A 16,719-nucleotide genomic window follows, 5' to 3' on the forward strand; every position below is an offset into this window, starting at 1 on the left:
GTCACTGTGGAAGAAAACCCTGATAGAACATGAAAATCTGGAAAGATTACACCATTGAAGATGCCATTGTTATTGTAGAAAATGCCTTGAAAGCCATCAAGCCCCTAACAGTAAATTCCTGCTGGAAAAAAACTGTCCAGATGTTGTGCAGGACTTCACAGGATTTATGGCAGGGCCAATCAAGGAAATCACTAAAGAGACTGTGCATATGGCAAAAAAGGTGGGGAGTGTATGAAAGCTTTCAAGATATGGATCTTGGATTAATTCAAGAGCTAATAGACACCACACCAGAGTAATTAACAGAAGAGGCTTGATGGAGATGAGTGCTTCTGAACAGTGCCAGATGATGAGGAAGAAGATGTACCAAAAGCAGTGCCAGGAAACAAATTGACATTAGACAGTATGGCAGAACGGTTCTGATTGTTCAAGACTCCTTTCAACTTCTTTTACAACATGGACCCTTCTATGATACAGACTCTGAAAATAAAGCAAACAGTGGAAGACGGATTGGTACCATACAAAAACGTTTTTAGAGAAAGGAAAGAGCAAAAACATCAGATAGAAGTTACAATTTCCATAAAGTTATCCGGAGTGAGCCTGCCCCTTCTGCCTCCCCTTCTACCACCTCCACCTCTTCTGCCTCTGTCACCCCTGAGACAGCAAAGAGCAACCCTTCCTCTTCCTCCTCAGCCTACTCATTATTAAGATGATGGGATTGAAGACCTTTATGATGATCCACTTCCACTTAATGAATAATAAATATATTTTATCTTCCATAATGATTCCCTTAGTAACATTTTTTTCTCTAGCTTGCTTTACCATAAGAATACAATATATAATACATATACAAAATATGTGTTAATCAACTGTTTATGTTATTGAGGAGGCTTCCAGTCAACAGTGGCTATTAGTAGTTAAGTTTTTGGAGAGTCAAAAGTTATACATGGGTTTTTGACTGCACTGGGGGTTGGCAACCCTAACCCCCTCATCATTCAAGGGTCAACTGTACTTGCCATAGCTCTATTTGTAGTACAGTCAGGTAGCAATAACCCACGGACTTCAAACTTTTTCTTGAAAAGCAAGTAACTTTCATTTAGAAGTATGAGGTGATTGACAGAGATGATTAAACAATACTGAACACTGAAATCATTAGTTGTCTCCCTCCCCCTCCCAATACACACACACACTCTCACTCCTCCTCTTAATGCTTTTATCCTGGTCACTAAGACTCTCTTTATCTCACTCTAGATTTGGTATTATCTTAGATATATTTATTGTCTCCATAACTCTTGTCCAGTCAGTCTCTAAGCTCTGTTAATTCAAGTTACTCTCATTGTTGACCTTCATTTCCATTCAACACAGGACCTGGTCCAAGCCTTTCTTTCAGTGTCTCACACCTAGTTTACTGGTCAGGGGGCCTAATAGGTCTCTGAACGTCAAATTTACCACTCTGTCCAACATCATAACCCAGACCAACTCCATCAAGATGCTTGTATCATCATAGTGCTTCCCCATTCTGAAACTTTGAATAGATCCCTATTTCCTACCATGTCAAATTTTAACTCTCCACCCTAGCTTTCATAGCTGACATGTTCTTGCCCCAGTCTTAACTATCAAATTTCTCACCATTCCTTAAAACATAGGCATATTAAACAATTTTCTTATTGATCTCCAGCAACATCACATGTTCTTAAATATTTAATCCTTCTTATATATTTACCCTTCGCCCCGGATCTCCTTCTTTCCCTTTCTTGTCTGTTTAAATCCTGCCTTGGCCTCCTAAAGGATGATTTCAGGTTCCACGTCCTCTGTGTTCCTGCCTTCAGTGGTCTTGTTGCTCTGAACTCCTCCTATCTCTTATAGCCTCTACCTTACAATTCATCCTTGTATTTGTTGCCTTTTCATACAGCATATTACTCCCATTTCCCATTTAGATTGTAAGTTCCATCCCTTAAAGAGCAGTTGTGCCCTATAGTGCTGAGCCCGTAGTAGCTATGTGGAAAATAAATTTTCACATAGGCAAATTTATTACCTAGTGGAGGAGACCCGCAAGTCTCTTCTGGGATAGCATGTGAGGTTCAGAGGGAGCCATGCTGCATCAGGTTCTCTTCCCCTCTCAAGAAAATCAACAGTTGAATGTTATTTCTTTTAGAAAGCAGCCCCTGGAATTGGGCAAGGAAAAACGTCCTGTGAGTTATAGCTTGAAAATACAGATATTTAATATGTACTCAATTTATTTTCAGGCGGCAAAGATCTGCAACAACATGCTGTTAGCTATTAGTATGATTGGAACTGCTGAAGCTATGAATCTTGGAATCAGGTTTGTTGAATAGTATGTTTTTATACTAACATTTTTATAGGCTTTCCTATTTGATTTTCTGATGTTAAAAAAATGATATTCATGAGAGATAAATGAGTTGATCCAAGAACATTTTGAAAGTACTTCATTACTGAACTTTAATAGACTTTGCTTATTGGACAAGCAATAGGACCCAGGAGAGCATGAATACTCTTTGCCATAGCCATAAAATGTATTGCCTGTGCATTTGAAGTTATGTTTTCCTTTTTATATGGGACCCCCATTTCTTCTATTATGTTGAAATACAAGAAACATTTTTCTATAAAATTTAAACGTACTTTGGCAATGTTGGGACAAATTTGTATAAGACATGGTTTTAGTGTGTAGTGAATTCAAGTGGTATGCTACCATGTGACTAGTTTATGTACCTTTTAAAAATATAGTCTCCCAAATCTGCACTAAAAGTGTTCTTGGTGGTTCATTCTCAGGCTAAAAACTGGATAGCATTCATAAAGATGCAATTCATATGCATAACTCTTTCATTTTATTTTGCCTGTGGTTTAGTTACTTTGCATTCGTATGTATCTTTCTATTAAAATGGCATACTTTGCTTAAAGTGATTCAGGAATTCTGTTTTTCCTATGGATGATCATCTTTTAAATGCTTAAGGTTAATGTCTTAATTTTAGCCTTTAATCTTTTGGGTTAGTAATGCTACATATGATTAATCACCTAATTAATTTTTGAATGTTTTATATTTCATGAAAATAATAAATATACATTTCTTACTTTAGAAAATGCTTAATGAGCAGGATGCTTTACTCAGTTGCTTTCATCACATTCCCCAAAACTGCTTACCAAATATATCACAAAACAGAATAGTGTTTCATACCATAGCTTTTGATAAAAGTAATAAAAAGAGCCAACATACTTGAGATATTTTTGAAAACACAGTAATGGATTCACATTTCCTCTTAATTACCATATCAAGATGCTGTTGTTTTATTGAATTGCCCTTGTCTCAGATGTTTAACTATCTTGACCTATTAAGTTGTCATGTTGTAATTGAGATAAAAGAGGAATTTGCTTTGCATCAGCACTAATTGGTTTATCAATATCGTGTACCATTTACATTTTAAAATTGAATGTCCATAAGATGGTAAAGCATGTCTGTACAGAGCCTTAATAAAAGTGGTAGTATATAGGGACCTTTTCAGAGTGTTAATGTTTGTATTGTGGCCAGTTTTAGGATATGGGTCACTTATCATAATTGAAAAACTGGTAACTAGTAACTTGTTTTCATGTTCATTCTCTAGACTAAGTTCATGGAAGAGGAAAATGTACATTTCTGGAACATAAATTGCATACACAATTAATTGGTGTTGACACCAGGATTGGTATGCATATGTATGTTTAGAATTTTATTTTTATTTTTCTGGATATAAATGATTATATAAAGTAAAAGGCTGGATGAACCTAGGTTATACTGTACTACAGCTTTCCCTCTTTGCCCATTGACTCTGTACTTCTCACCTTGAGCATCACTGGACCAGGATGTTCCTTAGTCATAGTGATGCATCCTCTGGCATTTCTTGAATAATTTTCCTGTCAGAACTCTTATTATAAGATGATCATTTGACCTTCTAAAGTGAAGTTTTGTATAGGCTAAGTGCTTGTGGAAGTTCTACTGCAAACACCAGCTACAATTGTAGGCAATACAATCGAATACGAGGTGTACAATGAAGTAAAAACCATTGGCTACTTGTAGTGGGTTTGTTTTCAAGGAGAAAATGAAAAGTGATAAAAAAATAGAGATGTAAGAGAGCAGAAGCAATTAATAGAGTTTCCCTTATTTTTGGCTCTGATCAACTATGACAAAATTGTTATTTAGAAATATGAAACTTTTAAATCTTTCATTTTTCTAAAACTCTACATATATACTGATATATATAATATACAATATATTTTAAAAGTCTCAACACAAGGCAGAAACTCACTAGTTGTACTTAACTGTTAAAAATAATTTATAAGTTTCTAGTGTTTCAGATTATACCAATGAATTGCTTATTTTCATAACATGAGGATTTTATCACTTTATCTTACGAAGATTCTCAGTGGTTTAAAGACCCTAAAAATGAATGCTTCTGCTATTGTCTTTTCTCCATGGTTTACAAACATGGTTTAAAGTGACAGGATTGTTCTCTAATAGAGTATAGAGAGCAGCCACGATTTATTGAGCTTTGCAAGGTGAAAGAGAAAATTGGCATCAGCAGGCATAAATTCCCAAGTAGTAAATTCCCACAAAGTAGTATAGCATCAAAATGGTTTAGCCACATTTATATTCTGCTCACTCTGAAGTGAAATTTTTTCAGAGTATTAATGTCAACATTTACAAATTGAGTCACCCATTCCTGTGAAGTGATCATTTCTGATTAATTTTATTCTAAGTCAGTGGTTTTTCTGGAACACTGTTCCCCTTTTTTAAAAAAATTGAAGAATAAAATCTTACAGTTTAAAATTCTTATTGACTCTGTGCTCTTTTACAGTGAGTCTTTATGGATGTTAGCGAAATTTTTAAATGTTGTAAAAAAAAAAAGTAAAGAGTAAAAAATATGGTATACAATATATTTTGAGATTCCTTTTTTATTGGACCTTTCTGCTTTCTAATTGGATTCCTACATAGGCATTAGAAGCATAGTTTTATGGTCCTGAAAGTACCCTACTTGTATTAGAGAAGTTTTGTTCCTGTGTATCACATAGAAATAACATTGATAATGTTTTGTTGTTTTAAATTACCAGCTCCACTGGAAATTGATTTAAAAAAAAAAAATATTGGTGGTATAACAAGTTACTTGCATTACCAACCAGGCCCAGGCTCCTCCAGCAACCACTGTATTGTCTTCCGCCAAAAGAAGCTTGAAGCAGCTGAACTTCTGGAAAGCTGTTCAAGATGAGAACTTTCCCTCCAGTGTAGTTTTATTAATAGTTTCTTGCTTACTGCCCTTAGAAGATGTTGCTTTTGCATTTATGTGATGACTGGAGCCTTAGTTATATACCCTAATAAATATAACAGATGGCAAAGGTTTGTAATTTGTAAATGGCCAAGAAGTTTGTTCTTTGTATGTATCTATACTGTCTGGTTTTACATAAGAACAAAACAAATTATGTCACTAAACTGGGATGTTTGTGTCACAGCAACAGATCTGGAAATGAAACATCTAAGACTATGTCAATCCAAATCATTCACTTATCCATCATACAAATTTCTTAATAAACTGATAAAATGCCATCGTATTGGCTAGTAGTTGACTATTAAGTTTACCACCTACTTAATAGTCAACTACTAGCCAATACGATGGCATTTGGGCGTGCATGTAGGTCTGCATTCAAGCTGTCCCACAGATTTAAGCTTTTCTCATTTATAAAATGACAAAAATAATTACATCTATCCACTGGGTTGTTGTAAAGATTAAGTGAGTTAATCCATGTAAAACTTATTAAATAGTTTCTGGCACATAGTAGGTGTCGATATGTGGTAATGATATTTGTGGTTGTGGTGAGGTGGTTATTGTTTGAAATTAAATTGTACTTTAATCTTTTTCTTCCTAACATGTCTCACTAGCTGGCATTACATATTTATTTGTCTGTTTTATTACCTGTCTTCCCATCTAGAAGCTCCATGAAGGGAAATGGTTTGTTTACTCATTGCCATATCTTAAGAGTATACCTGGCAGGTATTAGGCACCCAGTGAAGATTTGTCAGATAAATAAGGAGAGGAGGGAGGAGGTAGGGGAGTGAGTGAGTGAGGGGATAAGATATGGCACTTTTCTTGCCAAAGGTAAAAGTTATCCAGGTGGGTCTTAACTCAGCCCTCCTGGCAGACAGGCACAGCCTCCTCTTAGCTTCCTTCTTACTGTCTCCTTCGCTGCACGTGTAGCACTTGGATATAGCAGATCTGAGGAAACATTGATGGATAAGTGATTGATTAATTAAAATTGACGTGGTCTTAGATGTTTCATTTCCAGATCTGTTCCTGTGATACAAACATCCCAGTTTAGTAACATAATTTGTTTCGTTCTTATGTAAAACCAGACAGTATAGATTACTCACAGATAATATAAACAAACATTTTTGGCCCTTAAAGTCTTGGTTACAATGAAGGCAAGTGTTTAATTTTTTAAATTTTTTTACAGTTTATGCATTATTTTTACTTCTTCCAAACCTCATTTAAAATTCTTATGTTTTAGTGGTGAGTAGATTTGACACAGTGACGTTTATTTGAGATGCATTATATATGCAGTCAGAGCAATGAATTCATTCTGTTTATATCAGAGAACATTCCAGCAATTGTAAAGCCACATGCATGCACGCATGCACTCTCGAACCACATCCAGTGGCAAGTTATTATGGGGACTGACAGACTGTCATTCTTTTGATGGCTTGAGCTGTATATCTTCTGAACAGCAATGGGGCTCTTATGCAGAAAGTATCATATGTTCCCAGCCAATTTACAGGGAAACAGCAATAACATTTTATCATGGTTGAGAGCCCAGTAGCTGCTTCCTATTAAACTTGCCCTTTCAGATACCTGTCTTGGATTAATTTGTTGATTTCGAATGGAAACTCCGTCTTCTCCAGTGAAGCATGACGTTCTAGGATAGACTCTGAATGACAATTACTGTGTATTCTAGCTGGTTTCAGACCATTACAAGCCTTGGGCACAGTGGAAAACAGAGGACTTCAGTAACTGATTTTAATATCATGTCTAATTTTAACTGTCAGTTATGTATGTGCCAGAGAACGAATCCTCAGAAAGATGAAATGCAAAACACTTCTAACTTGCTCTTTTTAATGATACAGTTTGCTGCAGGTGGGGGCAGGGGGAGGGAAGTGGAGAGGGAATAACTATCTCCTGAAGGGAATCAGCACAGTGGGGAAGCATCAGTTTTGAAAAGTGAGAATGAAACAACTGCCACCTGATTTTTTGTGTGTGCCCCTCAGGATGCTTCTAAATAGTAATGTGTTCACCAGAAAGGGTTTCCATCAATCAATACCAGTACTTTTCCTTGAACATTCAAGAAAAATGTAGGGTTTTACAAAGTTAGGATAATTAGCTTTGCTCACTATTTTGTTGAATATTATAGAAAAGAGTGAATTTCCTTAGCTGTAAAAGCTCTTGTGAGCTACTACCGAGTGTAACCTGGTAGATTAGAAAGAAGGAAGGAATTCTGCTGCTTTAAATGTGATGAACCATCTTAAAAGATTTAAGTTAGGAAGCCTTGAAATTATATTTCAAATGGAGGGAGAAAGCGACGTTTTGGATTCTTTAAAAGTATTTTCTCCTTATGGAGCATATTAGATGTATGCATTCTTGAACATTTGTACTTTGCAGTTATAGCAAATTAACTAATTGTTAATTTGTGATTTTACTTTTCACAATTATTCCCTAAGCACACTGGCTTTATCTTTTCCTAAGTGATATACTACAGTAGCATACTGATAGCCTAATCTTATTTAAAAGGAGAAAGCAAGCATGAGTAGCATACTATGCATGCAGCGAACTTGGATCTTTATAAAAGAATGAATGAAACTGTTGGGTTTCTCTCTGGGAATCTACAGTTGAACAGAATGAATAATAGCCAATTTAGACTGAATTTCGGTATCTGTTATAATCCTTAGTAAAATCCATCACTATAACATGGGCCACCATATGAATTCAGATACATGATAGGCCACATAGTAGTCTGGGAACCACAGCTACCCCTTGAAAGCCTGATTACATAACAGTTGTATTATGTGGTAATTCCATATATATTTTTAGCTGTTAGCCTCAGCCCCCTGCTCTAGCATCTGAAAAAATGTTTTATTGGCCATGATACTCAGATTTTGAAATAAACAGGCATGTGTTTTAGACACACAGAGTAAACAATCTGAGCATGCCAAGATGCACAGTTTGTTTAACATTTACATAAGTGTCTCTTTTCAGTGTTTTTTTTATTTTCTGGAAGAGGTTGGTTTTAGGAAAAAGCGGAAAGCTTTTATGACAGTTGTTTCATAATGGCTCTGTGTATGAAAGAAACCAAATAAATTGCTAGGTATAAAGTTTTATTTGAAACTTGATTCAGTGATACTTAGCAAAATTGTGCTTCCCAAACTGCATTATATCTTTAGAATCCAAGTAATGGAGCATTTTGATTCTATTTTTTCTAGGGTCCACATTGAACAGCCGTTTATGCCATCAGCCCAGTGATAGAACAAATGATGTTTCCGCTTGGGCAAGCTTTGTTTTATCAGGATCAGTAACCTTATCAGCAGTTGACCCAGAACTATAATGCATGTCTCTGAATAGATAGCATATGTCACAACTCTGTGCAGACTTGCTTCATAAGCAAGATTGTCTAATAAAGATTTAATAAATAAGGAAAAGTTTGCAGCAAAAAAGTCTTCTTTTATAATAACTTTTCTTAAGCTCGTTTTCAGCTCCTGGCTCATCTCTTGCATTTATTCTCATAAAAACTAAAGGAATAAACATACATGTAAATGCATTCACACAGACTCCCATGATGCATCGTTTATCTGTCAATATTTCTTTCTGAAATATATCATTTGTGGGTAAAGAATGTAGAATTTAAATTATCATATTGGTTTAAGGTTCTTATGTGACACATAAATGTGGTAATGTCCAAAGACTAGAAAACCTATGAGTGTGATAAACCAACAATATTTTTATGCAATTATATATTATTTTTTCTTAATAATAGGATAACATAGGTTTTCTCTAAATGCAAAATGGTCCTGGCTCAAAAATGTTCTTATTTAACCAGTAGTATTTAGTACTCTATAATTCAAAATTGGATTCTTCACTCTCGTATCAATCTGCTTAGATTTTAGAAGACATATAATAAATGGAGAGAGAAGATGGAGCATCCCCATACATAAATAAGTCATGCACAACGTGTACATTTTGACACTTAACACTTCTTTTCTTTGACCTTTGACAGGTTAGGGCTTGACCCAAAACTACTGGCTAAAATCCTAAATATGAGCTCAGGACGGTGTTGGTCAAGTGACACTTATAATCCTGTACCTGGAGTGATGGATGGCGTTCCCTCGGCTAATAACTATCAGGGTGGATTTGGAGCAACACTCATGGCTAAGGTATGGTAAATGTAGACACTAACCAAGAGAGAAGGAAAAATGTTTCATGGTCCAATAACACTTTCCTTCTCTTTCTCTTAATAAAGCATACGTCTCATGTAAGAGGCAAAATTACTAGAATATTCACTCTCACTGAAAATGAGTAAAAACCTAACTTAGATGAAAATCCTTATCTTGTTCATTTTTATTCCTGGCCTTTTGGATGAGAAGAATGGGCCAGACCGTGTGTGTGTGTGTGTGCGCTTGGGTTTATTTTTATGAGCCGGTAAAATTTCGTTCATCATAAATTTATGTTAATTTACCAACTTCTTAAATGAGAACAGTGAGAATTTTCTCATTGTTAATAATACACTGGCAGTGCATATATGCATCACAAAAGAAGAGAGGATTTTCCCATTGATAATAGATTTCCAAATACATCTTCCTGCTTTAAGATTTTAATATATGGATTTATATGTAAAAACTAGTTAAGTCATTTGAAAAGCAAACTGTCATCCTTCTCTTATTTGAGATCTCAACTTTAGAAAGTCTGTGTTCTCAACTACAGAAAATAATTTTTAGACCAGCTAACTTTCAGATTGCTGCAGTGCTTATTTTCTCCCAGTTGAGGGTTGGTTTTGTGTTTTTTTTTGTTTGTTTTTTCCTGATTAAAAAGTAAGAATACGCCCAGGCGCGATAGCTTATGCCTTTAATCCCAGCATTTTGGGAGGCCGAGGTGGGCAGATCACCTGAGGTCAGGAGTTCGAGACCAGCCTGGCTAACATGGTGAAACCCAGTTTCTACTAAAAATAAAAAAAATTAGTCGGGTGTGGTAGTGTGTGTCTGTAAGCCCAGCTACTCGGGAGGCTGAGGCAGGAGAATCGCTTGAACCCGGGAGGTGGAGATGGCAGTCAGCTGAGATAGCGCCATTGCATTCCAGCCTGGGTGACAGAGCGAGACTTCGTCTCAAATAGAAAAAAAAAAAAGTAAGAATACATATACCTAGATACCACACAAGCATACCTTGGAGATATTGTGGGTTCAGTTCCAGACAACCACAACAAGTCACACAAATTTTTTGGTTTCCCAGTACATATAAAAATTATGTTTATACTATGCCATAGTCTATTAAGTGTGCATTAGCATTATGTCTAAACAATATACGTATCTTAACTTTAAAATGCTCTACTGCTAAAAAAGCTAACAATTATCTGAGCCTTCAGTGAGTCATATAGTCCTTTTTTGCTGGTGGAAGGTCTTGCCTTGAGGTTGATGACTGCTGATTGACCAGGGTGGTGGTTGCTGAAGGTTGGGTGGCTATGACAATTTCTTAAAATAGGACAGTAATGAAGTTTAAGTTTACTGCATTGATTTACTCATCCTTTCACAGACGATTTATGTGCTGCTATTTGATAGCATTTTACCCACAGTAGAACTTCTTTCAAAAACGGAGGCAATCCTCTCAAACCCTGATGCTACTTTATCAACTAAGTTTGTGTAATATTCTAAATCCTTTCTTGTCATTTCACCAGGAGTAGATCCATCTCAAGAAACCACTTTCTTTGCTCATCCATAAGAAGCAACTCCTCATCCCTTCAAGTTTAGCACAAGATTGTAGTAATTCAGTCACATCTCCAGGCTCCACTTCTAATTCTAGTTGTCCTATTTCCACCACGTCTGCAGTGACGTTCTCCATTGAAGTCTTAAAGGCCTCAAAGTTATCCATGAGCATTGGAATCAGCTTCTTTCAAACTCCTGTTAATGTTGATATTTTGACCTCCTCCCATGAATCACAAATATTCTTAATGGCATCTAGAATGGTGAATTATTTTCATAAGGTTTCAGTTTACTCTGCCCAGATCTTGTCAGAGGAATCACTATATATGGTAGCTATTGCCTTATGAAATATTTCTCACATAAGAGTTGAAAAATGACTCTTTGATCCATGGGCTACAGAATGGATGTTGTGTTCATAGACATGAAAACAAACAACATTAATCTCCCTTTACATCTCCATCAGCACTCTTGGGTGACCACATGTACTGTCAGTGAGCAGTCATATTTTGAAAGGAATCTTTTCTTCTGACCAGTAGGTCTCAACAGTGGGCTTAAAATAAATATTCAGTAAACCATCCCATAAACAGATATGCTTTCTTCTAGACTTTGCTGTTCCATTTGTAGAGCACAGGCAGAGTAGATTCAGCATAGTTCTTAAGGGCCCTAGGATTTTTGGAATGGTAAATGAGCACTGGCTTCAACTTCAAGTCACCAGCTGCACTGGCCCTTAACAAGAGGGTTAGCCTGTCCTTTGAAGCTTTGGATGGAACCAGACATTGACTTCTCTTTAGCTGTGAAAGTCCTAGATGATATCTTCCAACAGCAGGCTGTTTCATCTACACTGAAAATCTGTTGTTTAGTGTGGCCACCCTCATCAGTGATAGCTGGATCTTCTGCATAACTTCCTGCAGTTTCTCCATCAGCACTTGCTGCTTCACCTTCCACTTTTATGTTATGGAGATGGCTTCTTTGCTTAAACCTCATGAACTAATCACTGCTAGCTTCACATGTCTTCTGCAGCTTCCTCACCTCTCTCAGCCTTCATAGAATTGAAGAAAATTAGGGCCTTGTTCTGGGTTAAGCTTTGGTTTAAGGGAATGTTTTGGCTGGTTTGATCTATCCAGACCACTCAAACTTTCTCCCTATCAGCAGTAAGGCCGTTTCACTTATCATTCATGTGTTCACTGGAATAGCATTTGTAATTTTCTTCAAGAATTTTTTCTTTGCATTCTACTGTTTGTTTTAATGGGCCTGCCTTTCAGCCTGTCTTGATTTTCTACATGCCTTCCTCACTAAGCTTAATCATTTCTAGCTTTTGATTTAAAGTGTGAGACAGCTGACTCCTCCTTTCATTTGAACACTTAGAGGCCATTGTAGGGTTATTAATTGGCCTAATTTCAATATTTTGTGTCTCAGGGAATAGGGAGGCCTGAGGGGTAAGAGAGAGAGAGCTGCCATTCAGCGGCAGGGCAGTCAGAACACATGTGTACCACATTTATCGATTATGTTTGCCATCTTATGTGCGCTTTGTGACACCCCAAAACAGTTTCAATAGTAACATCAAAGATCACTGCTCGGCTGGGCGCAGTGGCTCATGCCTGTAATCCCAGCACTTTGGGAGGCCGAGGCAGGTGTATCACCTGAAGTTAGGAGTTTGAAACCAGCCTGGCCAACATGGCGAAACCCTGTCTCTACTAAAAATTAAAAAAAAAAAAAAAAAAAAGCTGGGTGTGGTGGTGGCACATGCCTGTAATCCCAGCTGCTCAGGAAGCTGTGGGAGGAGAATCGCTTGAACCCGGGAGGCAGAGGTTGCTGTGATCCAAGATTGCACCACTACACTCCAGCCTGGGCAACAAGAGAGAAACTCCATCTCAAAAAAAAAAAAAAAGTCACTGATCGCAGATCACCATAACAGAAATAATAGTAATGAAAAAGTTTGAAATATTGTGAGAATTACCAAAATGTGACAGCTGCATGAACTGGGCACATGCTGTTGGAAAAACAGTGCTGATAGGCTTGCTCAATGCAGGATTGCCACAAACCTTCGATTATTAAAATACAAAAAACAAACATGATCTGTGAAGCGTAATAAAGTGAAGCACAGTAAGACAAGATGTGCCCATACTTGGCTTACTCTCCCTCATTCCCCATGACGTTTGTTCATTCTACTTCTTGAATATGCCTTGAATTCATCCAGCTCCCTCCTCCCCCGCTAGCTGTACCTTGGCTGAGCCTCATTTGTGTTGTACCACAAATACATCTTAACTGATCTTGTCTTTCAGCCTGATATTCTCCAGTTTATTTTCCATATCAAAGCAAGAGTGAGCTTTCTAAAATGTAAAATCCTGATTGTGTCACTTCTCCTTTGAAGCTTTTGTAGTTTCAGTTACTTGGAGATTAAAGTCCATCCCTGCAACTTGTCTGACAAGCCCCCAGATGCCTTGGCTTTTGCTTGCCTCAACCAGACTGATTTTCTTTCCCATCCCCCTCTCCTTGCTTTCATCGTGCTGAACTCACTTCTCCCTCTTGTTCTGTCTCTTGGAAACCTTCACATTTGCTGTCCCGTCTGCCAGGATCATTCTTCCTTGCCCGTGACCACCTCCCTGCCACCCCCATGTTTTCACCTGGCTCCAGGTCTGTGCTTCACTGTCTCCTTCTTCACCTTTCCCAGCACCCCAGACCCTGCTCCTTGGACCCCATGATAGTCCCCCTCCTATCCAGTTACACCATGCTTATTTAATCGTCTTTCTCCTTAACACAGTGTGAGTTTGGGTGGGCTGTGGCTGTTTTGCTCATCATTTTATCCCAGCTTCTGGCACATTGTCAGCACACTTCAAATATTTATTGGATGAAGTAGTATTTGCAACTATATTTCCTGTTTTGCAGTTTTATTTCTCTTTGTTTTGCTTTAAGAATTTTTTAAAAAAATTTTATGTCTTACAGATTTCCACAGATAAGATTACACAGGGAAATTTTTTTTTTCTTCAAATCTGTGGAACAAAACAAACAGGTATTGTGGAAGGTGGAAAAATAGAAGAGACACTCAGAAATCAAGGTTTCTGTCTGGAGCAGTTTTGCAGTTATATGAAAACACTTATTAAAAAATGTTAACTTACCATAGTATTTATAAGTATCTTATTTTTTCAGATTACATTTTTCCTTCTTTGAAACCAAAACATTAGGAACCACAGTTCCAAAGAGCCTTTACCACCAGTCTCAACGTGTTCTCTCCTCCTGTTTGATTTAGGATCTGGGATTGGCACAAGACTCTGCTACCAGCACAAAGAGCCCAATCCTTCTTGGCAGTCTGGCCCATCAGATCTACAGGATGATGTGTGCAAAGGGCTACTCAAAGAAAGACTTCTCATCCGTGTTCCAGTTCCTACGAGAGGAGGAGACCTTCTGAGTGTGCCCTTTGGCCATGGACACTGTTGGGAACCAAACTCTGTCTCGGACCCTCCTTTTAGCTCACTCCACAAGTAAATGGATTTAATCAAAGGTCACCTATCTGCTTTTGATTGTCTAGGTCACAGTAATCCCTAGGATTTTTCACCCATTTTTAACTGCTTATTCTTTTTGTCTTTTTAACAAACATATTATCTGAATTTTTTTTCTGCAAGCCACTGATAGTCTCTGCTAACTAGCTGAATTGACCTTTTTACAAAGTTTGATCCCTGAGCATCCTCAACTAAATCATTGAATACTTCAATCAGGATATTATCTGCTTTACTTTACAAATAAAACCAAATCTTTTGTCAACAGGATGAAACCCATCTTAAAGGAAAGAAAAGGAATTGGTGTGAAGAGAGAAGTTAGAGAAGGGAAATGCAGTGAATTACTATCTGTGTCCATCAGGAAGTTTGTCCTGTTAACCAAATGGTTACTGCACTACCAGGGTTACTGGTTTATTTTCCAGGGAGCTGATAAAGCAGGAGGAACTGTTGCTGCATGTTTTCTATTTGGACTCCGTCACAATATGGTTGGTAGGATATCCCTCACCAACTCCCACCACTCAGCACTTGTTTTTATATTTTTTTTCTTTCTTGTACATTCTTACTATGTATTTTTTGACTTAAGAATGACATCTTTAGACCCATTTCAGAGCCAATGATGATATTTGCTTTAGATAATTATTATATTATTATAAATATAGCCATATTATTTTGAATTCAAATAAATTTCTATACTGGTAATACTTTCTTGGTGTTTTTGTTTCTTCCCCATCATTTGGTGAACTAATGTTCTGACAAACTGATGTTCACACTAATGGGGAAAGGATGGGAATAAAGAGAAAGGAGGGGGAGGTCAAAAGGAACAAAGCTCTGAGTTGGCCAGTGGCAAGCTAGCATTTTGCTGCTTTACCTGAATCCTTATTGAGTATTCATTTGAATGTTTTTTAGGTCATCAGTTCTCTAGGAATTCAGCCAGTGTTAAGTGTAACATGCCCCAATATGGAGCACAGTCACCACTTTTCCCACCTCAGCCTCTAGAAACATTCCAGGTAATAGACCTAGACACCAAATTTGGCAGAAATATTACTACTTTCATCATTTTACTGGTGATAAAAAATTCCAGGCACTGTTATAAGTGCTGGGGATACAGTGATGAACAAGACACAAGATTTCTGCCCTTGCAGAGCATAAGTTCTGGTGTCTCATGTGTTTGTGACAGACAAGAAATAATACGTATTTTTCAGATAAGAAGAACTAAAAAGAAAAAGCAGGATAAGGGGGATGGATAGGGAGTGCCAGGGGTATTTTCTTAGGGTGATAAGGAAAGTTCTCCCCAATAAGGTGGCAGTTGAGCAGAGGTAAGTAAGGGAGTAAGCAATGCAGGTATCGGAGGAACAAACAAACATTCCAGGCAAAGGGGACAGAAAGTACCAAGGCCCTGAGGTGGGACAGTACTGAATATGAGGAATAACAGGGAGGCTATAAGTGAAGTGGCACAGAATGAGGGTAGCCAGATCATATGGGGCCTTGCAGGGTATGTTAGGACACTGGCTTTTATTCTGAGCAAAATGGGCAACGTATCAGCTTTTGCTGGATAACAAATCACCCCAAAATGTAGTGGCTTAAAACAACAAACATGTATTGTTTTTCAAGATTCTGTGGTTGGCCATATTATTATTCTGGCCTAGACCAACTCATCTGCAGCTAGAGTGTCTAGTTCGGCTTTACTCAGCTGGGACAGCTGGAATGGTTGGGGCTTCTCTCCATGTTTTCATGCATTCTCCAGGAGGCTGGTATGAATTTGTTCACATAGTGGTGGAAGCATCCCAGCAGCAGCATACGACAAGCCCTGACTTTCTAAGCCTCTGCTTGCTTCCTGTTTGTACTTTCCCCTTGGCCACAGCAAATGTCATAGCCAAGCCCAGAATCAGCATAGGAGGGGTCTGCATAAGAGTGTGGACACAAAGAGGGGCATTATGGTGGCCTTTTTGTAAACAACCTGTCACAAGCAGCCTGTGAAAGTTTTTCACCAGATTGATGTGATCTGACCTACTTTTTCAAAGGGATCACTCTGGATGCTGTGTGGAGAAGAGTCTGTAGGAGCAAGGCTAGAAACAAGGAGACCAATTTGGAGGCAATAGTAATAATCCAGTTGAGAGGTGGTAGCTGGGACCAGAATGTTAAAATGATGGAGGAGGCAAGAAGTGGTTAGATTCTGAAACTAGAAAACAGAGCCACTAACTGACGGACGGCGTGAGAGAGGAAGTAGGGAGT

General features: G+C 37.7%; 1 protein-coding gene across 1 annotated transcript in view; it reads left to right on the plus strand.

Annotated features, from left to right (window-relative positions):
• Positions 1 to 15,186, plus strand: part of HIBADH (3-hydroxyisobutyrate dehydrogenase) — a 143,350-nt gene extending 128,164 nt beyond the window's left edge. The window contains exons 6-8 of the mRNA XM_054495336.2: positions 2,244 to 2,320; positions 9,301 to 9,457; positions 14,241 to 15,186. Of these exons, the coding sequence (XP_054351311.1) occupies positions 2,244 to 2,320; positions 9,301 to 9,457; positions 14,241 to 14,399 (393 nt within the window). The 3' untranslated portion in view covers positions 14,400 to 15,186. The remainder of the gene's footprint in view (positions 1 to 2,243; positions 2,321 to 9,300; positions 9,458 to 14,240) is intronic.
• Positions 15,187 to 16,719: the final 1,533 nt, after the last annotated feature.

This window comes from Pongo pygmaeus, chromosome 6 (genome assembly GCF_028885625.2).
Source record: "Pongo pygmaeus isolate AG05252 chromosome 6, NHGRI_mPonPyg2-v2.0_pri, whole genome shotgun sequence".
Classification (NCBI taxonomy): Eukaryota; Metazoa; Chordata; class Mammalia; order Primates; family Hominidae; genus Pongo; species Pongo pygmaeus.